Source organism: Pelophylax lessonae, assembly GCF_965119305.1.
Source record: "Pelophylax lessonae genome assembly, chromosome: 11".
In the NCBI taxonomy this organism is placed as follows: Eukaryota; Metazoa; Chordata; class Amphibia; order Anura; family Ranidae; genus Pelophylax; species Pelophylax lessonae.
In genome coordinates, this window is record NC_138778.1 from 65,619,309 (window position 1) to 65,646,828 (window position 27,520).

The window sequence follows — 27,520 nt, forward strand, 5'->3', positions numbered from 1 at the left end:
CAAGTTTCCACGCTGCATTAGCTGTGCTGTGGTTGGGAATGGAGGTATTCTCAATGCGTCAGGTCTTGGCAGGGAGATTGATGAACATGATTATGTATTCCGGTAAGCCGTTGCAACAATAAATAAATAGATAAATAGTAACCATAACCCTTGTTTCCTTAAAAAAAAAAAAAAACTTGACCTATTCTTGTAATAATGTAAACCCCAAGGTATATGAAAAAGTGGTGTACACCTCATGCTAACCATCTGGCCTCACATGTTCCCATCTCTTTGTACAATCTAGATTTAGACCAAACTGTTCAAAAACAATGTATAGACTAACATGATGCCCATACATTTCAGATGAGCCTGTGTGAGAAAAGTGAGTAGAAAATTGGATACAGCCTTATAATCCACCCATAATCCTAAAGGTCAACTGAATTAATAAAGCCAAAGCAGGAAGATGCTTCACTGCAGGTCCTTGGGTACAGCTTTCTCTTCAGCAAGGGCAACAGTAAGCAACACAAGAGTGAAATATACTCTGTAAATATACAGTTTTAAGCCTTAAGGCACTGGTGTGCCTAGGCACAGAAAGTGCACTGCTATGTTTTGGGAAATCTTCAATACAAAAAAGTAGACTTTATCTATATATAATATAACAAATCTTCACTTTTTGAATTCAGGTCCACTTTAACACTATATTCCATTCAAATTTAAAAACGGAAACATGAAATGCATACATAAAGTATAACCAACCTTCTCAGTACTTCAGTATTGCATCCGGGCATTATTTAAAAGCACCAGGCCACCCCAACCCTCTAATGGTAATAAAGTGTTGGGCGCTGATGCGAGAACACCTTTATGCAGAACACTGCACTGTAAGTGCAGATAGGGAGTCCAAATAAAGTCCTTAGAATAAAGTCCTTTGAAAGTCCTGGACAAAGGTGAAGTAGGTCCACTTCATAGGGCTGCCCTTCAAGGGGGGAAGAGGAAGCAGCTTCCCCAAAGATGTAAAAACAAACAAAAGGCACCTCTAAGTGTAGACTTAATGACAAGATTTATTTCAATACATAGACTCACATTATCAATTCTCTGTGACAAGCCTGTAGAGTAGAGATGTAGTGAAGGACATCTGGAGGAGTAGGGTCGGAGAAGCCCGTCCTGACGCTGTGTGCTGTGTCCTGCTCATGTCCTTCTATCTCCGGCCGGCAAAGTAACTAGATGAAAACGAGGGCAGGAAAGCACAATGGATGTTGGCGTCGCTCCTCCTGACGTCATAGGAATGCAACGCATTTCAGAACATGCGCAATAGGTAGAAGAGGAATGATGCGCGCTCCTTTTTCAAGCAGACCTGACTGCTTGGACTAGAGGAACCCCCCAGGTACTACATTGAAAGGAATTTCTCAATTTTATTGTTATTTCTCATTTTGATGCTTTCACTTTAAGCATCAGTAAATCACTGCTCTTTAAAAAAAATGATGTTTTTTACAAACTTTTCTTTGCAATTACTTGCAATATAAGCCATCAAAATGGGCACATTTGATTTTTCCAGTTTAGGTCCCATAGACTTTAATGGGGTTTCACAATGTTTGAAAGTTCTGGTGCAAATCGACCAGGGGGTCGTTCAGCCCATAGCTAATTATCACATTTAAGACATCACAGGAGTTGAAATGAGCTGGAACTCTACACATTTCATTGAACTGTCAACTGTCTTACACTGACGGTGCAGGACACCCCTCATAATAGATGTAAAAAATGTTTTTTTGAACTTCTGATCATATAGGTTATCCCAAAATACTGGAAACAATGTCTGAATAATGAAAGTAATGATAGATCAGGTAAGGGATACTGAATATGCCAAAACAATGATGCTTTCTCTAATGTTTCATGATAATAATGTGAAAAAAAAAAGCACAGTTAAAGAGGTATAATTAGGTTTATAGAGCAATTGCATGTAAAAAGGTAATAGGTGGGACTCCATTAAAAAATTTTTATGAGACCCTACAATCTGTCGTTACACCCCTGAAGCTGTTGTAAACACTTTATTGGATCCTCCCTTTTATATCACAGCTCTCTAGCAATCTCTATATAGCAGCTGTAAAAACTGTTAATAAATATCCACTCTACCTTTACTAGTCTGATGTCCATACCTGGAGAGTAAAGTCTGCACTGATACAATTACATTTTCCCACATTACCAGATTGTCTACTTTTTTTTTTCAATTGGGTGTGCGCTCAGGAAAATTAAAAAAATAAAAATAACAATTCCAGCCAATCAGCGAAGAAGGGATGATTTCATTGTATCCGACTAAGACTCCATAGACATCAGACTGCTGAATGTAAAGATATTTATACATAGATTTTCACAGCTGCTATCTAGGGATTGAAAGGAAGCTGCAAAATGGGAGAAGGGAAAATAATGAGTATATTGTACAGCAGCCTCTGTGCATGGGTACTGTTAGATGGCATAGATAAAGGAACCACTTAACCAGAATTGAACAATCCCATGTGTCTCCTGAGCCACAACACAACACTCCTGATTGAATTAGAAGTCCACCATGTCCACAAATGGTCCACACATGGTTTTGCACAGAGCAGCTGCGATCCTCCTCTTCTCAGTTCTACCTGCCAGTGCTCCTGCCCCTCCCACCACCACTAAGGGCCCCCATAGGAAGCGGTTTCCTATGGGGGCACTCGTGCAGGCTCGTTCTCGAGCTGGGCTGTTTGCCTTTATTCAGACACACAGCCTGGCTCAGCACCACCCCCGCTCTATGCTTAGAGGTTTTGACTGACAGCATTAGGAGCCAATGTCTCCCTCTGCTCTCAGCCAGCTTGTGAGAGCCTCAAGAAGGAAGAAGACTGCTGCAGATGTGCACAGTGCTGGACCGTGATTGGGTTCAGGTGAGTATTTAGTGGGGTCTGCAGGGGGAGCATCACTTAAAAGGTTTTTTTTACCTTAATGCATAGAATGCAATAAGGTAAAAAATCTTTTAACTTTACAACCACTTTAACCATTTGTCTACCAAGGTACGTTTATAAACGTCATGGTAGACAAGTGGTTAAATCAGTTCACAGCCGCTGCAGCTATATCAGCTTTAGAGCGGTATTAAATCCAAATAAAAAAAAATAATATATTTCAGCTTACCAATCATTAGCTGTGGTAGCTGCATTCGTTTTCCTTCTTAGGGGTTTCCCTATGTTTTCACCCACTGATCTAACCAGTAACACACCTCCTGTATTAGAGTGCCCCCACTCTGGTTGAAGGAGAACAGAAGGCACCTTTGGACAGCGGCATTGTCAGGGAGGAGGGGAGTGTTTGATGGACTAGCAGATTTAGATACACTAACAAACTGAAGGCAAACTTCAGGTCACACTTTATAGGCAAGTACAGTAAACATTTTTTTTCCTTTTGGGCTAAAGATTTTACATAAATAAATAAAAGTTGGTCATTGTAAGCACCTCTGTCAGTGGTAAAAGGTTTGTCCCAACCCTGCTACATCTACATAAGGCTTGTTCTGTTAAAAAAACAACAAAATTTACTGGCTGGATCACCAGGTGAAAATAAAGGAAAGAAAGCCTCAAAAAGAAAATCAGTGCAGCCATCACATCTAAGAATTGTCAAGCTATAATATAATAAATACAAGGAGAAAGCGCTGATATATGTAGAATATAATGGTGTCTCAGTCCCAAATTTGTACACAAAAACAAAGGGAACGGCCCACGGGACTTTTAAAGAGACTCATACCAAATATTAAAAATGTAGAAGTTTATTGCACATCATAATGTACATTTAAAATCCAATAATGACAACACGATAAATTCATCAATAGAAACAACACAAAAAAGTAATGAGACACAGATTCATAACATATACAACTTCATATATGAATAACAGTTTGTACTGTATAGGTCTTGGTATGCGCAATATCATGTAAAAGCAACAATCTGTGCTGCATGAAGCTCAACGCATTTTGTGAAATGTTTGATTTGATCAGGAGAAGTACAGATGTGTATCTAAAGACAAAAAAACATAGTAAAAAGCTTGAACAACATAAAAGTAAGGGAAAAAAAAGTAATTAAAGAAAGAGACACCGGACAAGCAGTGAAACATGGAGGTGATGTATACCCAGTGTGCTGATCAATCAGAAGAAATAAATGACTAGTAAAGAGCCTAAGACAGAGTGCACATAGAGGAGGTGGATGGGATAAATATGAGTATATTACCAATCCTCATACAAAGAAAAAATATAATCATTTAACCTCTTTACGACCGCCCGCCGCAGATGTACTGCAGCAAGCAGCCTCTCTTGCGCAAACCGCCGTAACTGTACGTCGGCCGCGAGCAGGAGGCTAGGGGGTGAGCGCGCGCCGCCAGCGGCATGCTCCCGCCCCCACTTGTTCCCGTTCCCCGCTCCCCACTGAGAGCCAAAAAACGGTCAACTGTTGTGAACACAGCTGACCGTTCTTCTCCCTGGAATGATCATAGAGCCCATGTGATCCTTCTATATAGGAACACAGGTCTCTATGTTCATTTCACAAGCCACGCCCCCCACAGTTAGAATCACTCCCCTAGGCTCACATTTAACCCCTTGATCACCCACAATGTTAACCCCTTCCCTGCCAGTGTCATTATTACAGTAACAGTGCATATTTTTAGCACTGATTACTGTAGTAATGTCACTGGTCCCCCCAAAAGTGTCAAAAATGTCAGTTAGGGGTCCGATCTGTCCGCCGCAATGTTGCAGATCGCCGCCATTACTAGTACAAAAAAAAACAATAAAAATTACATAAATCTTTCCTGTAGGGACCAAACCCTGGGATCACTGACCACAGAGGAAAAATGGGAATGCTTTAGGAACATATTAAGCAAATGCATCTTGCAGTGCATTCCTATGGGAAATAAATTTAGAAGAGACAAAGCCAAACCTGGCTGGCTAAACTGTAGCATTAAAAAACTTATTAGGGGAAAAAAATTGGCCTTCAGGAAATATAAATCAGAGGGCACAGTATTGGCTTTCGATCGATACAAGGAGGCAAGTAAGAAAAGTAAACACGAAATCAAGATGGCTAAAATAAACTTTGAGAGACAAATAGCGGAGGATAGTAAAAAAAAAAACCCAAAGAAATTCTTTAAATATATCAACAGCAAAAAAACTAGGGCAGAGCATATTGCACACATAATTAACGATGATGGGATGATGGTTACAGAGGACACTGAAAAAGCAACCGTGCTGAATGCTTTTGTCTCGTCAGTCTTTATACAGGAAAAGGAGGGGTACACTTACCATGACTGTATGGTTAATAGTAATACACAGGACTTGCCACTATGGCTAACAGAGGGTGAAATCAGGGCAAGGCTGGATAAACTTAACAAAAACAAATCACCAGGCCCGGATGGCGTACATCTGAGAGTACTCAAGGAACTCAGTAAGGTTATATCTAGACCACTGTTCCTGATCTTTGCTGACAGTATTAGGACAGGAGATGTACCAGGTGATTGGAGGAAAGCTAATATTCAATATTCAAAAAGGGGCAGAGGCGTTTGATACAGTTCCCCATAAGCGCTTAATTTATAAAATAAGGTCTGCAGGTATCGACAGCAGGGTTTGCTCTTGGATATGGAACTGGCTAAAAGGACGTGTCCAAAGGGTGGTAATAAACAGTGCATACTCAGACTGGTCTGAGGTAGTAAGCGGGGTCCCCCAGGGCTCAGTCCTGGGACCAACCTTGTTCAATTTATTCATAAAAAGCATTGAGGACGGGATCAGTAGTTCGATATCAGTTTTTGCAGATGACACAAAATTGGGCAGGGCAATAACTGCACAGCATGAAGCAGATATCCTACAGAATGACCTGGACAAAATAACGGAGTGGGCAGCGACTTGGCAAATGAGGTTTAATGTGGAGAAGTGCAAGGTTTTGCACTTGGGGACTAGAAACATAAAAGCACAATACACATTAGGAGGGGAACCCTTGGGGGAATCAAAAATGGAGAAAGATCTGGGAGTCTTGGTTGATGACAGACTAGGCAATAGCATGCAATGTCAAGCGGCAGCTGCCAAAGCCAGCAGAATATTAGCATGCATAAAGAAAGGGATGTATTCCAGAGATAAGACTATAATCCTTCCACTATATAAAACTCTGGTCCGACCGCATCTGGAGTATTCTGTCCAGTTCTGGGCGCCAGTCCTCAGGAGGGATGTGTTGGAGCTGGAGAGAGTCCAGAGAAGGGCAACTAAACTAATTAGGGGATTGGAGGACCTTAATCATCAAGAGCGTCTGCAATCGCTTGATTTATTCTCCCTGGAGAAGAGAAGCCTGAGGGGGGACATGATAGCAATTTATAAATATCTCAATGGGGATCTCAGCTTAGAAAAAAAGCTGTTCAGTCGAAGGGATTGCATAAGGACTCGAGGGCATACAATGCGATTAGAGGAGAAGCGTTTTAACCTCAGGCAACGTGGGGGGTTCTTTACTATTAGGGCTACAAGATTGTGGAACTCTCTACCACAAGAGGTGGTTTCTGCGGGTAGTATGGTGGCTTTCAAAAGACTCTTAGACGTACATCTCAAGGATCAGAACATTCAGGGCTATGTGAGATGATTACCGCCACACACACCTACACAGGTTGAACTGGATGGACTATTGTCTTTATTCAACCTCACCTACTATGTAACTATGTAGTTAGTAGACGCGATAACTTTTGCGCAAACCAATCAAAATACGCTTATTGAGATTTTTTTTACCAAAAATATGTAGCAGAAAACAAATTGGCCTATAATGTTAAAAAATTTAGATTTTTCATTTTTTTGGGAATGTTATATAGCAGAATGTGAAAAATATTGATTTTTTTCAGAATTGTTGCTATATTTTTGTATATAGCGCAAAAAATAAAAATCGCACGGATGATCAAATACCACCAAAAGAAAGCTCTATTTGTGAAGAAAAAAGGACGTAAATTTTGTTTGGGTACAGCATCGCACGACCACGCAATTGTCAGTTAAGGTCACGCAGTGCCAAGTTGAAAAAAGTGGCCTGGTCATTAAGGGGGCAAATCCTTCCGGTCTTAAAGTGGTTAAACAAAGTGCTATGTGCAAAGATGAGGAGATAAAGAAAAGACAGGAAGTGTAGTGAATTGACCAAAATTACTATATGGATTATAAAGAACAGATAACATGAAAAAGGGTGAAAAAACTAGTGATAAGTGAAAGTGTGCAATGAGTAAAATGAATGAACAATGCAATAGTAGGTTTGCATGGTTCATCTGATCCTACTATTGCATTGTTCATTCATTTTACTCATTGCACACATCTGTGCTTTTCCTGAGGAAGGGAATCAAACATTTCGTGTTGAGATTCATGCCGCACAGATTGTTGCTTTTACATGATATTGTGCATAACAAGACCTATACAGTACCAACTGTTATTCATATATGAAGTTGTATATCTTATGAATCTGTCTCATTACTTTTTTGTGTTGTTTCTATGGATGAATTCATCATGTTGTCAATATTGGATTTTAAATGTACATTATTATGTGCAAAAAAACTTGCATACTTTTAATATTTGATATGTGTTTTCCTATGGCCAGTCCCTTGGGCCATTCCCTTTGTTATTGTTTAATATGATAAATGTTTGCTTTTGGGTTTTAAGAGTCGCCGAAGGGCTTTCCCGTTCACTTTTATATGGCTCTCAAAGGGGCACCCGCCTATAAAGGGGACTTATCACTTGCCCTGCTATTAAATAGGGGGATAACAAATCCCCTACATGGTGGCAACAAAATAAATAAATAAATAATACATAAATAAAGTGTAAAAAATGTATAAAATAAATAAAAATACGTTTAAGAAATTAAAACACCCTCGCACACATCCCATAAAAAAAGCTTAGGGTGAGAATGTGTAAGTAACATCAATTGCTCCACACATGTGAGGTATTGTCGCAAACCTCAGAGTGAGAGTAATAATCCTAGAGCAATAGTTTATGTTTAACTCTAAATCATTGCCTATTGAGAATTTGTTTGGGGACCACATAGCTTTTTGGGATTCCATAGCGATGTGCAATTTTAAGACTTGACATGCATGTTATCAATTTACTCAAAGCGAACCCCATCCTTTATAGTTTGCCACAAAATTTGGTATAATATTGTGCTGGTTTGCACCAAAATCAATTTATTGTATTTTTTCCTACAAATATGCGTTTGATAAATAACTGCACATATATCAAGCAACATAAAAAATTGCAACTACCACCTTTTTATTCTCCAGGGTCTCTACTTTCAGAAAATATATACTTTTTAGGGGGTTTACAGTAATTTCTAGAAAAAAATGTGTGCGAAAAATGAAAAAATTGCCTTGGTAGAAAGTGGTTAAAATTGAAATCCAGACACAAAAACTTTTATTCAAATATATTCTTCAGTAGCCACAAAGGTTATAAATCCATTTTGTGTGCACCAAATGCCTTTGAAAGCTCATTTAGTAACTTGTAAAAAGTAGCAGTGACGTCATCAATGTGCCGTACATATCCTGTGTAGAGAGCTGTCGGTGGGACACAGCAAGCCCCACCCACTACAGGCTGCCTGCAGAAAACTACAGGAGGGGGCGGAAACAAGACCAGCCACCCTGCACAAGGAGAGAGAGCAGCAGTGACCTGGTCTTTATTACAGAAAGCTCCTGCACAGAGGCAAAGATTACGCTTGGATTCACAAATCTGGCACAGATTTGGAAGAAATACACAAAGCACACCAAGATTCAAGAATACACATGCCTTCTGTGTTTGGATAATTTTTTTTTTTATCCCAGAGCTCAGCTTTAAACTTTATATTTACATTACATATTTATCCTAGCTTTTACTTTTACAAAAAAAGGAAGGGTACAAAAGTGATAACCAATATGCAGTCAGACATCATACCGTCAATGATTATCCTAGCTTTTAAATTTCAAGTATGCTGTCCAGTTGAGCAATTACTGTTAATATGTACTCATCTCCACTATCCTTCTTTGTTCTTAGTGTCAATGGAGCAGTAATCAGCGGATATGAAAAGGATGTGGGAGTCCGGACCTCATTTTATGGATTCACTGCTTTCACCATGTTATCCTCTCTGATCTTGTTACATAGAGAAGGGTTCCCCAAAATTCCACAGGACAAGGTAATGCCTGAAAAGCAGGAGGGCCAAACTCATCTCTTTCTTCATATTCTATTTTTGAATAGATGGATTATGGATAACAAATACTACAATTTCTTTCTAACGTGACCCTGTGGTTTACCTTTTTTTCCAAAAAAGATTGGCACTGCAAACATCTCAGCATTTTCACAGCTGTCACGAATAAATGCTTCTGGCCAAAGATGCCCCCTGTGCTCATTCATCCAGAGTAGAGGCACTCTGATACAGGAGGTGTATCACTGGTCAGATCACCAGGAAAAAGCAGAGGGGAAAAAAGTGCATGCAAAACTGAAAGCAAAGTCAGGATTTGATTGATAAGTCCTTGGTAAAGTTGAACACATGTAGGTGGAATTATGGAAGCAGAATCAGCATGAGCATATTGTGAAGCACTTATGAAACTGAAGTGCACAGATAATCATTAGATTTAAGCATTTCCTTGCATGTACAATTTATATGTAAATCCTCAAAGTATCCCTGTAAAAGGAATAAAAATCATCAGGCACCTTTCCATGGCTTGCGTATGAGCATAAGGACCATCCACATATCATCTCACATATGCAAATCAAGTAATAGTCACATAAATGAAGGTGCCATAGCAATGCTGTAGTTAGTAGTAAAATTGTATTAGGTACAGGTATTCTGTCTTCCAAAGTTCCATGGGAAAAACAGAATGTAGACATACAATGCTAAAGTGCTCAAATGCTAAGCCAAAGTTCTAAAAAAAATGAGTATTCAGCTCAGGCAGATGTTAACGGTGGCCACTGTTCAAATGCAAATTAAATCATTGGAGTGTCTGCATAAACATAATTGTAATACATACAGTAAGTATACTTCACCCCTCCATGGAAAGTTGCTGCAGATTTACTATAAAAAAAGCCATCGGTGGTGGAGCACAGCATTGAAGTCCTCAAGATCCCTCTCAAAATAGAGATGGCACAATGTAGAAGGAAACACATGGCTAAAGCTCAGGCTTAGACCCGAGCTAAACTAAATATACTTACTCTAACACAACCTACACTATTTCTAGCACACACTAGAGGGTGCTACAAATTAATTTTGTTTCTTCTCTTTTTCCTAATGAAGATATCATTAATTGTATCTTTTTAATCAGTATCAATCAATAATATTTTGAGATACATAGAGGAGCCAATTTTTTTTTTTTCGTTACAAGGCCTTTTTTGTTTTTTCAAGCTTTTAATACTTTTTAGAGGCAATCTTTAGCAGGGCATTTGAACCATGTATGGGCAGGCTGAATATACCCAAGGGGATTGATCAATCAACTTGGGTACAACCGCCCAATAATCACTGTGTTCTCCTGGTAGGCATGGCTTCCTGGCTTCCCTTGCCCCCCCACTGGGAGAACACAAAGGCATCCGCCACTGACTGTGTTGATGGAGAAATTGAACGATTTTGCAGGAAAGAAAATCGCTCTGTCTATGGCCGCCCTTAGAGTCTACTTTACTAGTTATGTAGAATAAATATTTTTATATTGTGTGAATGAGGTGTTTTTCTTTGTATAAAGTTTTGTGATTTTGTTTTTTGCAATATCTAAGCTTTCTATATATTCATTCCACTATGTTATTTAGATATTGACATTGCACAATTATTTATGGGCTCACAAAAATGACTTTACTGTGCTCTGGACAGACAGAGAAAAAGACTATTCATAGATATAAGATTGAAGATGCTAAAACGTAATGACTTCACAAAATAGACAAGCAACAGCGCCACAGAATATTTGAATAGCACACTATTGGCCTTTATCTTAAAAGGTGACTTGCTTTTTTCTTGTTTAGATTAAGCAGGATCAATTATAATTTTGTCGGGTTTATTGCTATTAAAAACAAAACCTTAATAGAGGTGTGATTCCAATTACTAGTAAAATATAAAAACAATAGTATCTTAGTGCAAATATCATAGACATATAAAAACAAGTGCCAACACATAACAAAGGTTATGGACTCCAGGACTATTAAAGTTCAACTTCACAATATGCGTGAAGATCTAGCTGGGGGCACTTTAAAGGCGGAACCACACAGCTCAAGCATTGTTGGCCATCCTGGAGCTTGTTTCTCCTCCCCTGGTCTTGATGGATAGCTGCCAATAGAAAAGAGGAGAAGAGGTACAAACAAAAAGGGGTGCAACATAGACAGGAAGTACCAGGTAAGAGGAGGGAACATCGACAGTATAGGAAGGCTGGCAGCCATTTTGTTGGTGACCAGAGAAGGACTGGAATTGGATAACTTTTCTGAGGCTAGATCTTTATCCATTTGCATTCCCACTAAGCACCAAGAAGATCCATTGGTGTAGAGATGTATCTGAGCCACCCGCTGTATGCTGTTCTTCGATCAGAGAAGTCTGTGAGACAGGAGCTGTAAGAGAGCTGCCAGCTTCTTTGCTGTAAGCAAATGAGGGAACCCCAGAGACTGGCCAGAGACTCCAATAAGGTGAAAAGACAAGGATTAAAAGGAAAGACCCAAAGTGTGGCATGACCTCTCATCTGGTCTATGGGGATCAAACTGCTGACCCGAGGGCACCACACAGCTTCAATGGAGAGAGTCCAGTTGGCCAACCCTTGTTTGATTTTGACTTGCATATTGATGTTGGAGCATTGTTATGGCAGATGGATTTGCCTGCTTTCCACTGTAGATTACAAATACATTTTTTAAAGTCAGTGCTCCAACAAGAGTTTAAGGGCCCCACTGCCAGCAGAATGTATTCCTATACTTCCATTGGGTAGTGGTTTAGGTGGGGCCTAAAAATAGCAGGCAGGCAAAATAATTTATTACATCTCTAAATGTTCACTTTTCCACACTGTTCTCTTTTCCTCTTATTCCACACTCTGGATTATCATTCTTGTCAGCTGGATCGCTGTCCTGTATGCACCCAGTGCATTTGGCAAACCCCTCCACATCTGATAAGAGCGAACAAAAGTGCTTGTCCCTATGATATGGAGTAAACCCTGCTATCAATGCAAATGTTTACCTTTGCAGGGTACAGTATGTCCTGGCCCTAATAAAGCAATTTTGTAACATTACTAGTGTGTTGGTGAGGCGTCCGATCCAGTTAAGGGTAAGTCACTAATGGGAGACGCAGGAACAATCCAGCAGCTCCCTAGGGAGTCATTGCTACATGTATTAAAGTAATACTAAAGGCTCTTTTTTTTTTTTTTTTAAATAACAAACATGTTATACTTACCTGTTCTGTGCAATGTTTTTGCACAGGGCAGTTCCAATCCTCTACTTTTCTGGGTCTATCATCTATTAAATGATTGGACGTACGTTTTACATAACTATTGCTATTTTTGTAAAGGTCCTGTTCTTCAAAAACTGCTGTTTTAAGTTTACAACTGACATTTATCATTGGTGTGGGGAAGCGGTTAGCATTTATACCTTGCAGCAATGGGACACTATCTACATTGAGTTTGCATGCTTTCCCTGTGTTGCATTGAGCACTTCAGTTTTCTCCCACATTAGACATGCTGATACTGTAGGTTATTTGGCTCTTGTCTAAATTGGCTCCAGTACAGGCATATGTGTGCAAATAGGCTGTGCACATATGTTATGTGATAAGTAGTGCTACCTAGTGGCCAGTGCTTTAAGTGGCCCAAAAGATGTGCCGGTACTCTATTATAGCCTATAAATTTTGTCGCCCACCTCACATCAGGGTCCCCACAGAGCACCCCCCCCTGGCCTGGGCTGGGACTCCGGAGTAGGGGGACTCACTGGTGGTGACTGGTCTGGCTCTGGAGTGGGAAATATTCTTGGGGGGGGGCAATTGAGGGCGCAGATGTCCAAAATGAGCGTAGTGGTACGCTAAGGCGCACGGAGAGGTGGCAGTATGCTCAAGAGCCATATTTGGAAGTGGCGGTACTGAGTACCAGTGCATACCGGCCCACTTAAAGCACTGCTAGTGGCCAAATGTGGCATTTACCATTTAAATCAAAGAAAATCCTTTGATCAGTAGGGGTAAGCCTAATAACCCTTTCATTTGCACAGAAAGTACATACACTTTCACTGGATAAGTTGTTATGCAAATTGCTTTATAAATACCACCCAAAATGTGCAGTTGAACCTAAATCACCCAGGAGTCCATACTATTTTACATGTGTAGGCAATTGTTGTTATATGTCTGTGCATATTTGTACTAATAAATATACTATTTTATATTTTACTGGTAATGATGATCATAAAGTTTTATTCTTTAATAGTATAATTTGGAGAGGATTCAGTTGTAGTTTTTCCCTTATATATTATTAGTTGGTAAGAGTATTACTTATATCTCTACTGATAAGTTTATTGCTGTCTGTATCCTTATTATGGAGATTTCCTTGTGCTTCTTGTCCACAGAGACAGCAAGAAGTAAGTGGAAATCTCCCCATAACAAGGAAAATCCCATCTTTGACAATTAATTGTCACATAAATAGATACCCCTCCCTCCGCCTTAAAAATATCCTCTCTACTTCTGTTCTCATGACAACCATAACATTTTGGATTTCTGCTCTACTCCTTTACTGACAAAGGTCAGTAAAATTCTTACTTATAGTGAAGGAGATACAAGAATATACAATACTAAACAATAAGGTGACCAGATTTTTAAAAGCTCCCAGCACAGTTACCAATCTGTCACAGACAGCTCCTAGTCTCTGGTTTTGATTGGGAGCTGGAGGGACTGGCTCATGGTCATGTGACCACTGTGACAGCCAATCCCAGTGCTCCCATGATTGGGAAGTTTGTTCTGCTCCCTAGTGTAAAAACTAAGTTAAAGGATGGCCAGTAGGGGGCAGGAAGATTGTTAAATGGAGAACCTAGTAAGGTCTGGAAATACATTTTCAGGACAATCCAAAAAATCAAATGGATAAATACAAATCCAATTGCAAAAGAGTTGGGACACTGTACAAATTGAGAGTAAAAAAGGATTGGGCTAATTTACAAATCTCATAAACTTACATTTTATTCACAATATAATATTGTTGAAAGTGAGACATTTTGAAATGTCATGCCATATATTGGCTCATTTTGGATTTCATGAGAGCTGCACATTCCAAAACAGTTGGGACAGGTAGCAATAAGAGGCCGGAAAAGTTAAATGTACATATAAGGAACAGCTAGAGGACCAATTTGCAACTTATTAGGCTCAATTGGCAACATGATTGGGTATAAAAAGAGCCTCTCAGAGTGGCAGTGTCTCTCAGAAGTCCAGATGGGCAGAGGATCACCAATTCCCCCAATGCAGCAGCGAAAAATAGTGGAGCAATATCAGAAAGGAGTTTCTCAGAGAAAAAATGCAAAGAGTTTGAAGTTATCATCATCTACAGTGAATAATATGATCCAAAGATTCAGAGAATCTGGAATAATCTCTGCGCGTAAGGGGCAAGGCCGGAAAACCATACTGGATGCCCATGATCTTCGGGCCCTTAGAGGGCACTGCATCACATACAGGAATGCTACTGTAATGGAAATCACAACATGGGCTCAGGAATACTTCCAGAAAACATTGTCGGTGAACACAATCCACTGTGCCATTCGCCGTTGCTGGCTAAAACTCTGTAGGCCAAAAAAAGAAGCCATATCTAAATATAACACAGAAGCGCAGGCGTTTTCTCTGGGCCAAGGCTCATTTAAAATGGACTGTGGCAAAGTGTAAAAGTGTTCTGTTGTCAGATGAATGAAAATTTGAAGTTCTTTGTGGAAAACTGGGACGCCATGCCATCCGGACTAAAGAGGAGAAGGACAACCCAAGTTGTTATCAGCGCTCATTTCAGAAGCCTGCATCTCTGATGGTATGGAGTTGCATGAGTGCGTGTGGCATGGGCAGCTTACACATCTGGAAAGGCACCATCAATGCTGAAAGGTATATCCAAGTTCTAGAATAACATATGCTCCCATCCAGATGTTGTCTCTTTCAGGGAAGACCTTGAATTTTCCAAAATGACAATGCCAGACCAAATACTGCATCAATTACAACATCATGGCTGCATAGAAGAAGGATCCGGGTACTGAAATGGCCAGCCTGCAGTCCAGATCTTTCACCCATAGAAAACATTTGGCGCATCATAAAGAGGAAGATGCGACAAAGAAGACCTAAGACAGTTGAGCAACTAGAAGCCTGTATTAGACAAGAATGGGACAACATTCCTATTTCTAAACTTGAGCAACTTGTCTCCTCAGTCCCCAGAAGTTTGCAGACTGTTATAAAAAGAAGAGGGTATGACACACAGTGGTAAACATGGCCTTGTCCCAACTTTTTTTGAGATGTGTTGATGCCATGAAATTTAAAATCAACTTATTTTTCCCTTAAAATAATACATTTTCTCAGTTTAAACATTTGATATATCATCTATGTTGTATTCAGAATCAAATATTGAAATGTGAAACTTCCACATCATTGCATTCTGTTTTTTTTCACTATTTGTACAGTGTCCTAACTTTTTCGGAATCGGGTTTGTATATAAATATATAAATAATTCAGATGGACCCCCATCATTTTTAAGCTGTATTTTTTTATGGCATTCTGGAATTTTCCCAGCTTCATTCTGCATTTTGTGAAATGTCTAGCATATCACAGGCATAGTTATAAGTTGTTGACCAAGCATTAGTAGTCTAAGATCAGGTTTAATGCTGTACACCAACGTATTGTAGACAGACAATGGAAGAAGTCAGCTTCCCTACTTACCAATGCAGCAATTTGCCTGCAATCATGACAATATAGGATATGTGAGCTTTCCGCTCTGCCTTTCATGACTGTGCCCTGGAGTGGCCCAGTTCTAAGGAATACCACCTGCCCTAATACATACTTCATGAGGACATTTGGGGAAGGTCAGGTAATAACATGTTCCTTTGTGGGTTTCCCAGGAGACAAAGTACATCCTTTTCACCGAGGGGCGGAGAGACTACGAGTGGTTAAAGGCTTTACAGCAGAACAAAGAGATCAGCAGAGGCACTCTGGAGCAATACAGGTACATCACTTGTTGCCTATAAAATGCTTTCTGTGGAACTAGCCATCCATATAACATATGTGATCAAATTGCACCCCTATGTTGTACAATAAAATGCCTGGCCAGTCAGTGTAGGGTTTCACTTACCCACCACTAAGTGCCAATAGCCAAATAAAAAATGTTTCCTCTGACTTTAAAGTGTATGTAAAGGCTAAATAAAAAATATGCAGTACATTTCTGCAACACATGCACATTTTCCTTGTTTTATCCCTTAGCGGCCTTTCTTGTGATTTGTTAGAATTGCACTCAACTGTCAAAATATATATAAAGACAAAACAATTTTGTCATCTTGGATAAAGAGGTGAGGGTTAAAGTTGTTTTAAAGCCTAAACACATACCTCCCAACTTTTTGAGATGGGAACGAGGGACACCTACTACCAAAAGTATGTAGGCATAGGACACACCCCCTGCCACGCCCCGCTTAAAGGAGAATTATACAAAAAATGATTAGTTAAACCCACAAGGGCTTTTTTTTTCTACCACTACTATTCCTTTATACTGTTTTTTTTTACAAATGCAGCAAATTATAAATTGGATGAAAGATTTATTGCTGGGAAACGCTTTTTGAAAGATACAGTAGAACAGTACATTTTATTTACAAGTATATAGATCAGACCAAAATCAGGGACAAATGAGGAGGAAAGAGGGTCAGAGGGACATGGTTCCAAATTAGGGACAGTCCCTCGAAATCGGGGACAGTTGGGAGCTATGTTACACATTTTTTACCTAAATGCAAGAAAAAATATTTAGGCATCATTCCCCCCTCTACCCCTTTTAATTACACGAGCCCTCATTCGATCCAGCACTAAGCCCGTCTGCAATGGTTCTCTCCCCTCACTTCCTGAAATCACAGGCTTTGCTGAGGCAAGGGGGACCGTTGGATCCAGCTGCTGTCAACCAAATACAGTGATGAAGGAGGGGTGGGTGGGGCTGAGCCCCACTGTCTGTGTCTATAGTCACACACAGCAAGGCTCAAGACTGAGCTGCACAAGTGTCCCCAAAGGAAGCTGTTTCCTATGGGGCAGGGTTTCCAACTGTCAGTAGATTCACAGACAGATTGCAAAATCTATGATTTATACATCTGCCAATGAACATACATTACCGACATGCACTCTGCATGTCCATAAAGAACATTCATGGACAGATGTAAAAAACATGGATTTTTACAAACTGTTTGCTAAAAAATTACTCAGAACCCCCCAAACATTATATATATATATATATATATATATATATATATATATATATACATTTATATACACTTTTAGCAGAGACCCTAGGGAATGAAATAGTCATTACAGTTTTTTTATGTCACATGGTATTTGCGCAGATGATTTTTTGGAAAAAAAACACTAAAAAAAAACACTAAAGTTAGCCCAATTTTTTTGTATAATATGAAAGATGATGTTACGCCGAGTAAATAGATATCTAACATGTCACGTTTTAAAATTGCACACATGGCGCCAAACTTCGGTACTTAAAAATCTCCATAGGCTACACTTTAAAAATTGTTACAGGTTACCAGTTTAGAGTTACAGAGTCTTGTGCTACAATTATTGCTCTTGCTCTAATGTTCACGGTGATACCTCACATGTGTGGTTTGAACATTGTTTACATATGCGGACGCGACCTATGTATGCGTTCGCTTCTGCATGCGACCACAAAGGGACGGGGTGCTTTCATTTTTTTCTTTTTTTTATTGTTTATTTTATCTTAATTTTTTATTTTTACAATTTTCCTTTAAATGTTTTTTTTTCCCATCACTTTTATATCTATTACAAGGAATTAAAACATTCCTTGTAAAAGGAATAGGGCAGTCCTCTTTACAGCAAGATCTGGGGGTCTATAAGTCCCCAGATCTCTCCTCTAGGCTAAAAAGCCTGAGATTAAAAAAAAGGCAGTGTTTATATCTGCCCACGTTGGAAGTGACATCATAACATCATGACCGGCCTCCGGAGGTCATAGAGATAGCCAGGGACCATCTGATACTCAGTCAGCTCTATGATAAATAGCCATCACCGGCCAATTCATTCTCTGGCTCACCAATCACATGGGCGTGCCAGTAGAAGCAACAGACTTTAACTCCCACCGCCTGTGAAAAGAATCAAGTGGCTGAAAAACCACTATGATTGTTTTTACTAAGAAAATTGAATCGCTGGCAGAAAAAAGATATCTGAATGATGCCTGCAGATAACTCCAGTTCATGTCCAGGACGTCATAGTGGTAAAAAAAAAAATTACAATCAGGGAGATTAGGGAGATTTCCCTTATCTTCCTGTCCTCTAGGCTCAACAGGAATTGAGAAAATGTTTTCAATGTCAAGATTTTGGATTTACTCTGACTTTTATTCCCCCTGACATTGGTGATCATGAAAATTAGAGAAGGTGAATCTCTGTAACGGGACACCGACACAGATAGTAACATGACATTGATTTTCTCCCCTCATGACTCTAACTAAATCTAAAAAAAAGTTTTACCTTAGGTATACTTTAACCACTTCCATACAGGGCAGTTACACCCCCTTCCTGCCCAGGCCAATTTTCAGCTTTTAGGGCTGTTACATTTTGAATGACATTTGCGCAGTCATGCAACACTGTACCTAAACCAAATTTATGTCATTTTTTTCCCACAAAAAGAGCTTTCCTTTGGTGGTATTTCATCACCGCAAGGTTTTTTCTTTCAAATAAAAAAAGACTGAAAATTTTGAAAAAAAAAAAAATGTTTTTGTTTATGTTATAAATTTATTTAAATAGATAAGTTTTTGTCCTGCACCGATGAGCACTGATGAGGCCGCACTGACAGGCCCTAATGAGGAGGCACTGATGGGATGGTACTGATGGGGTGGCACTAATATGCAGCACTGATGGGGCACTGATAGGCGGCACTGATATACAACACTGATAGGCACTGATATGTGGCACTGATAGGTAGCACTGATATGCAGCATTGGTGGGCACTGATAGGTGGCATTGATGGGCACTCATAGGCGGCACTGATGGGTACTGATAGGTAACACTGATGGGCAGTGATAGGCGTCACTGATCGGCACTGATGGGCAGCACTGATGGGCACTGGTAGGCGGCACTGGTGGGCAATAATAGGCACTGGTGGGCGACACTGATAGATGGCAATGATGGGCACTGGTGGGCAGCACTGATAGATGGCAATGGTGGGCAGCACTGATGGGGAGGGCTCCCTGAGCCCTGATTGCCATCCCTGGTGGCCATGGTGGGCATCCCTGGTGGTCATGGGTGGGCATCCCTGGTGGCTCTAGTGGCACCCCCCCAAGGGTCTGCACTGGTAATCAATGCTCTGATTACCAGCACAGACTCCCCCTGTCAGGAGAGCCACAGATCGGCTCTCCTCTACTCATGCCTGTCAGGCACGAACTGAGGAAAGCCGATCAACGGCTCTTCCTATTTACTATGTGACCAGCTGTGATCAGACACAGCTGGTCTGGTCACATGGTAAAGAGCCTACGTCAGAGTGACACACCACAGCACCGATCGCCGCTCAGTGCATTATCCTGCATGAAGCGCTGCGTAAATTGCTGGTGCTATAGAAATCCTTATTAATAATAATAACAATAATGACGGCGGGTCAGGATAAAGCAACACCTTCTCGCCGTCAATTGCCTATAGGGCGGGCGAGAAGTGGTTAAGCCCTGTTTTGGATTGACAAACAGCTTTTTTTATGGGCTGAGTGCGGTCAGTGTCTTTTGCTAAACTACTCAACCACTCCTACTCTCAGATCTTCATTACATAAAGGCTAATAATTCTGTAGTCCCTGATGACAACTAGGAGGACTAAATAGACTCCTTAAGATAATATATCATGTGCAGTGGACACAGGACAAAAATTTACCAGACTGAAAGGGAGAAATAAGAGAAGTTCTTTGTTAGGGCTTACATACACTTTAAAGGAGAAGTACAGCCAAAGCTCTTTTAGCTGTACTATTCCTGTGGATCATAGGATTGCAGTTCATTCTGCAATCCTTTGACCTGTTTTCAGCAGACAGCGGGCTCCAGGCTCGAGCAAGATCGTGACAATGAAGTCGGGATCCGCCCACATGCCTGGACCGGCACTCGGCCACTCTCGGCCCCTCCACAGCCCAGCGCTCCCCACTCTGCATAATTAATCTCCGCTTCTTATCATCAGATTATAGGGTCTACTCAATAAAGAGAGAATTACAGGAAATTGAAAAGGCAATTTCAAACTTAAGGCCAAAGTAGCAGAGTTGGAATTTTTCTCCCATTCAGCTGCACTACTTCTGCCTAAAGTTTAAAATTCTCATCACAACTCCCTGCAATTCTAAAGAGTCAAATATGCTCAGGTGTGACCATACAAAAAATGTAATATGTAAATATAAATAAAATGCAAGGTGTAAATAAGTACGATAAAACCTAATTATACCTAATTATTTGAATTCAGCCCTCTGTAGGGTGATAATTTTTCATTTCCATCAAATGATGTGTCATCCTTTCCTTCCAAACACATTTCTCAGTCCATGCCAGTATAGATTCTAACACATCACCCAGTCCACACCAGTATAGATCCTAAAACATTACCCAGTCAATATCAGTATAGATCCTAATACATTACCCAGTCCATACCAGTATAGAAAAAAAAAAAAAAAGGAAAATAAAGGTAATGGTCATACCCTCACTTAGCCACAAGATGGCACTCGGTTCCAGACCACAGGCATATAGAGGCCATGGAGTGTGTGGCCTCAAGCTTGTCGGAAGGTACTCTGCCTCCGCCCTGCTGGCAGAATTCGGGAAGTGCACCGTGCTGACGCCCTGCTGGCGTTGACACATTAAATTCACGACACGAAAGGTGGAAGAGTGAGCGCACACCGGGAGAGGGTGAGAGGGGGAGGGGAGCACGGGAGAGGAGGGGAGACAACCTGCTGCCAGAACTACAACTCCCAGATGGGGTGAGAGTGACCCGGGGCATGCTACACTGTGTGGAACAAAATACAAAAAAAAAAAAAAATAAAAATATATATATATAAAAAAACGGTAATGGGCAGTCCGCTTAACGGGCTGGGACAAGGTAAATTACCTGGAACAGGCTCCTATTTGCCGGGATTGTCCTGGCAAAAACGGGACAGTTAGCAGGTATGGGCTTATCACATAATACTGGATTAGGCTCAGGGAAAATGGCGGCACCTCCACTTCCAGGCACGGTGTGAGATGACATTACCCGGGTCCACCCTAGACATCATGTCACAACCACGTGACTTCTTCAGGTGACTTCTTAACATGGTTGTGACGTAACATGTAGGGTTGAGCCGGGTAACGTCATCGCGCACCATGACGTGAAGGTGCCACCATTTTCCCTGAGCCTGGTCCAGTTTTTATGAGATAAGACTATACATATTTCATATATATGAGTGTATACTTAATACATTTTGGTTAATTTTTTTTAATACTATGCTATGGGAGCATGTTTTTGATCTTAATTTGAGGCATTGAGTGCATAAAGCAGACTCCTGCTATACAGTATAGACTAGCATTATAAAAATCTGTAAAATTACACTCATACAAAGTGCTTAGAAATTCTCTATTATGCTAATGTTGTCAACTTCACCACTAGAGGGCACAAGAATGCTGGAAGAAAATATGCTTAAAGCAGTAAAAGTACCAAAACCAAAAATGTAATGTATTGCAGCTTAGCAATCATTAGATGCGGTGACACTTTATGTCATGTTCAGAAAATGACACTTTATTCATGTCACCATACAACAGTGCAGTGCCCTCCTGTGCGCTCCAATAAATTGTCTGCATTTTATTGCAGCTCATTGTACCACATTTCTGGGTTGCATTGCAGTGCGAACAGGGCACATAGAAAACTATTATTTTCTTGTGTCCTAGTGGTGATCGGTATTCTTCCAGTACAGAAAAACACTGGTCACCACACTAGGGGTGAACAAGCACTAACACTTTAATTTTCTTTTAGGATAAAAGTTTTACATAAGTCAATAAAAGTTGATCATTGTAAACAACCCTGTCAGTAGTAAACGGTTTGTCTCATCCTTCTAACTGCTACATCTGCAGAACAGTTTGTTCTGTAAAAAAAAAAAAAAAAAAAAACAGACTTATTGGCAGGATCACCAGATGAAAAAAAAAAAGAAAGAAAGGCTAAAAAAGAAAACAAATGCAGCCATCACATCTAAGGATTGGTAAGCTGCAATAATAAATGCTTGCTTTTGGGTTTAATACTGCTTTAAATTGTATCAAAAGTCAAACCTTTTTTTTTTTTTGTTTTAGTTTTTCATGGAGTAGGGAAATCTTTGAATGCCTGTTAGGTTTGTATTGCTGTTTCACCTTTTAGGGCTCTTTCACACATGGAGACCATCGGACGGAGTCCGTTTTTCTCAGCGGGGGATCGATCCGCCGATCCCCCGCTGAGCAGGAGGATGACAGCTGTTCTCCGTGCTGTGTGCGGAGACACAGCTGTCAGGTCCCCATGCATCTCTATGGGGGAATCGGATTCTCATCCGTTCTCATCCGATCCCATTCGATCCGCTGGACGGATGGATTCCGTCCAGATTTGACATTGACGCTGACATCCGATGCCCTATAGGGATGCAGAGTGACACTTTCTAAGATAGGGTTCCTCGCTTTTGGGAGGCTTGATCTCACATCCTGTTTTGTACACAGGACAGTAAGTATAGGGAAATCTCCCCAAAGGGAAACAGATGAAAATAAAAGCTGATAGGGGTTTTAACCTTTTACTACGTTATCAAAAATGTAAAAAAAAAAAAAAAAAGATTTTTATTAGAGGTCAGCAATTGCAGTTTTTTCTTTTTTGCAATGCATGTTTATTTTAAAGGGAGTTAGTATTATATTGCCCATCGCAATTAAATTTGTTACGTATCATCCACATTTTGCTGTGCCATATTTCTGATTTTATATTACATACTGTGTAAACAAGGCAGACCGCCGTTCTGTCACAGATGAACACAAGGATCCTGTGTTCCTACTATTTAGGAACACAGGTCTCTGTGTTCATCTATTCAGTACATCCCCGACACAGTTAGAAAGCACTCCCTAGGAGCACACTTACCCTTTGATAATCCCTGGTGTTAACCCCTTCCCTGCCAGTGTCATTAGTACAGTAACAGTGCATATTTTTAGCACTGATCACTGAAGTAATGTCACTGGTCGCCTCAAAAGTGCCAAAAGTATCAGTTAGGTGTCCAATCTGTGTGCCGCAATGTCACAGTACCGATAAAAACCACTGATCGTCGTCATTACTAGCAAAAAAAATAAATAAAATTTAAAAAAAATGGCATAAATCTATCCTCTAGTTTGTAGACATGATAACTTTTGCGCAAACCAATCAATATACATTAAGTGGGATTTTTTTTTACCAAAAATATGTGGCAGAATACATATTGGCCTAAATTGATGAAAAAATTAGATTTTTTTTTTTTTTTTATTGGATATGTTTTATAGCAGAAAGTAAAAAATATTGTTTTTTTTTCAGAGTTGTCACATTTTTTGTTTATAGCAAGAAAAATAAAAACCACAGAGGTGATCAAATACCACCAAAAGTAAGCTCTATTTATAGGAAAAAAAGGACATCAATTTTATTTGGGTACAGCGGCACATGACCACGCAATTCTCAGTTAGGCTGGGTTCACACTGGGGCGGCTTCAAAGTTGCCCGACTCAGAAACCACCCCGTGCAGCACGACTTCAGCGCGGCTTGCAAATGACTTCTCTAATAGAAGTCAATGCAAGTCGCCCCCAAAGTCGTGCAGGAACCTTTTTCTAAGTCAGAGTGACTTGAGTCGCTCCGATTAGAACGGTTCTATTGCACTGAATGGAGGGCGACTTGTCAGGCGGCTAAGTCACCTGACAAGTTGCCCCAGGGTGAACCGGGACTTAACCACTTGCCGACCGCCGCACGACTATTTACTGCGGCGGTCAGCCCCGTACAGGCAAAGTGACGTAGTACTACGTCGCTTGCCTGAGAGCCTCTAGGGGGCGAGCGCGCGCCGGCACGGTTCCCTGACATGTCCGCGCGTGTGACCCGATGTCCGCCGGTCATTCGCGATCTCCCGGTGCAGAGGGAGAAAGGCATTTGTGAAATGCAGAGATCATACAATCCTGCTATGTAGGATCGTATGTCTCTGTGGTTACATCACTAGCCACACCCCTTTACAGTTAGAAGCACACCCCTAGGGACACACTTAACCCCTGCATCACCAATAAAGTTAACCCCTTCCCTGCCAGTGTCATTTTTACAGTAACAGTGCATATGTATAGCACTGATTACTGTAGTAATGTCACTGGTACCCCCAAAAGTGTCAAAAATGTCAGTCAAGGGTCCGATCTGTCCGCCGCAAAGTCGCAGTCCCGCAAAAAAAATCACAGATCACCGTCATTACTAGTTAAAAAAAAAAAACAATAAAAATGACAAAAATATTTCCCTTAGTTAGTAAACGCAATAAATTTTGCGCAAACCAATCAAAATACGCTTATTGTGATTTTTTAACATATGTAGCAGAAAACAAATTGGCCTAAAATGTTAAAAAATTTAGATTTTTACATCTTTTTGGGGGGGAATTTTCATATAAAAAATGTGAAAAATATTGTTATTTTTTCAAAATTGTCGCTCTTTTTTTGTTTATAGCGCAAAAAGTAAAAATCGCACAGGTGATCAAATACCACCAAAAGAAAGCTCTATTTGTGGGAAAAAAAAGGATGTCAATTTCATTTGGGTACAGCGTTGAATGACCGTGCAATTGTCCGTTAAATTCACGCAGTGCCGAATCGCAAAATAGGGCCTGGTCAGGAAGGGGGTAAAATCTTCTGGGGCTGAAGTGGTTAAAGTAACGCAGTGCTGTATCACAAAAAATGGCCTAGTCATTAAGGGGGTAAAACCTTCTGGTCCTTAAGTGGTTAAATGACCCTATTTCCTTATATTGCATTTACAAAGGTAAGGGTCACTTAACTCCAGGACGTTGCAAGTCTTGGAGGATTAGGTGTAATGCGTAGGTTACACATATATCCATGGCATATAGCAAATCTGCTGCTGTTACAAAATCATTTCTTCCCATCCATCCAGTAGCTGTCAACATCTCCTTGTCTGTGCTGGGTGATTGTAAGTTTTTTTATAGACTTTTGCAGGACTGATTACTTTGCTCTGACAGTCAAGATTTTGTGGCCGTTTATCCAAGAACATCATGAGGTTAAGTGTAACTTGCACATTATACTTACTTTTTCCAAACCTGCAACCTCTCAGAATTCTGCTTTAACAATTACATTCCATAGAACAGTAAAGGCTGTAATCAGCTTTCATTTGTCTCCGTCTAGGCTTCGCCCACGGGACGACTTTGGGAACAATTTTGATTTTAACAGGCTTTTGGTTGCACACCCAGATTTTGTGCGATATCTGAAGAACAGGTAAGTCAAGTCAAAGTTCTGCAGAAAAATTCATACAGTATTTGTGCTACCTACCTTCCAGGGAACCTCATTCCCAGTGTCATGCAGATAAGATGTCACTTTTAACATTTTTGTAAATGCTACAGAATACCTTTGTGGCAATTATAGCATTGAAGTAATGGAAGCTGCTAATAATTGCCTTTTTTTTTTAGCTACTGACCTTAGTATAGAGATCAGTTACATAGGGATTTTGACTTTACCTATTTAGTTGAAATGAGTATAGAATGAAAATGAGAAATAGCATTTGTTATCTATGTATAGGGAGTTAATTGATGGTATGTGTGCATATTACTGATATGTGTATGATATACACACAGTTTTTGAAGGAACTTGGCAGGTAGGTTGTTCCAAACATCTTGGAGAACTAACCACAGATCTTCTGTGGAGGTAGGCTGCCTCAAATCCTTCTGTCTTTTCTTGAAGTTTTGAAGAACGCGCTGGACTGACCTGCTCAGTAGAGGGTCTGTGAGTGGATCTGGCCCAACTGGATAGGAAAGCGACGGTGAGCCCTTTTAAAGGGCTTGGGCTGCTACCTCTGGGTACAGCCTCAAGGTAGTTTCCGCAAATGCATGTAGTAGTAGGTTAAAGGAGCGCCCGATATCCAAAAGGAAAACAAAATGAAGTAAATATGTTGTCGTTTTATTGGAAGTAGCAACACATGATGAAGCCAATGCGTTTCGAGGGGGGGGGGAGAAAAGACTCCCCCCTCTTCAGGTGATACATAAATAAATATATATACATTTATTTATTTTGATATATATATATATATATATATATACATAGTATCTCACAAAAGTGAGTACACCCCTCACAATAAAACAACAACATATTTACTTCATTTTGGTTCCTATTGGATATCAGACACTCCTTTATCCTACCTCCAATAGTATTTTTTGTCTTTTAATGTAATTCCAGACAGACTCGATGATGCTCAGATCAGGACTCTGTAGGGGCCAAAGCAACACTTCCAGGACTCCTTGTTCTTCTTTAGGCTAAAGATAGTTTTTAATTACATTGGCTGTATGTTTAGGGTCGTTGTCCTGTTGTAGAATAAATTTGGGGCCAATCACACGCCACCCTGATTGCATACATAATGGATAAGTATCTGCCTATTTTTGCCGCAACTGCACCTTCCCCAAACTTTTGTCAAAATTAGCCTCAAATTATGCAATGCAGGCTGCTTTGACAAAATGTACCTGAAAAAAAATGACATGGTTATCAATGGCTGTGTTGATAAATAAGCCTGCCCTAACTCTTAGGCTACGTTCACATGTCAGCGTAGCGATCGCGGGCAGAATCACCGCGATTTAGCCTGCGATCCGGAAATCGTTGCAAATCGCGGGACACCTGTGCATTGCCCGTGATTTGCAATAGCACCCCAAACGCTGTGCGATGTTGCCGCGATTTCTGCCTGCCGAATCGCGGGAACATCACGCAAAAAAATTGCGGGACGCATGACACCCCCAAAGAAGCTCTTGTACCTTTTTTGGGCGTCATGCGTCCTGCGATTTTTTTTGCGAGATGTTACCGCGATTAGGCAGGCAGAAATCGCGGCAACATCGCACAGCGTTTGGGGTGCTATTGCAAATCATGGGCAACGCACAGGCATCCCGCGATTTGCAATGATTTCCACTGACATGTGAACGGAGCCTTACAACATCCCTTTGTTTATCAACAAAGCCATGTGATCTCCATCAGCTCTGACATAATGATTGCATTGCTTTGCTGATAAAGCCACAGATTCAGGGCTAGGGTTCCTCTGTACCTCAGTACCTACCTTTGTGATTCTAGATAATAAGGGGCCATTTTCTTGTACAAGAGCAGAGAAGATAGTAGGAAGAAGTGTTCCATAATTTCAGGAGCCCCTTAAGTGTAGGTTCACACTGAGGCCGGTTTAAAATTGTGCAAATGATTTCAAACTGGCATTT

The 27,520-nt window shown here is 40.5% G+C and overlaps 1 protein-coding gene across 1 annotated transcript in view; it reads left to right on the top strand.

The window, feature by feature from the left end:
• Positions 1 to 27,520, top strand: part of ST6GALNAC1 (ST6 N-acetylgalactosaminide alpha-2,6-sialyltransferase 1) — a gene marked incomplete at both ends in the record, with an annotated part of 243,784 nt that overhangs the window by 171,184 nt on the left and 45,080 nt on the right. The window contains 4 exons of the mRNA XM_082272737.1: positions 1 to 102; positions 8,987 to 9,125; positions 15,995 to 16,098; positions 25,464 to 25,553. The exon at positions 1 to 102 is cut by the window's left edge and continues 73 nt beyond it. Coding sequence (XP_082128863.1) covers positions 1 to 102; positions 8,987 to 9,125; positions 15,995 to 16,098; positions 25,464 to 25,553 — 435 coding nt within the window. The remainder of the gene's footprint in view (positions 103 to 8,986; positions 9,126 to 15,994; positions 16,099 to 25,463; positions 25,554 to 27,520) is intronic.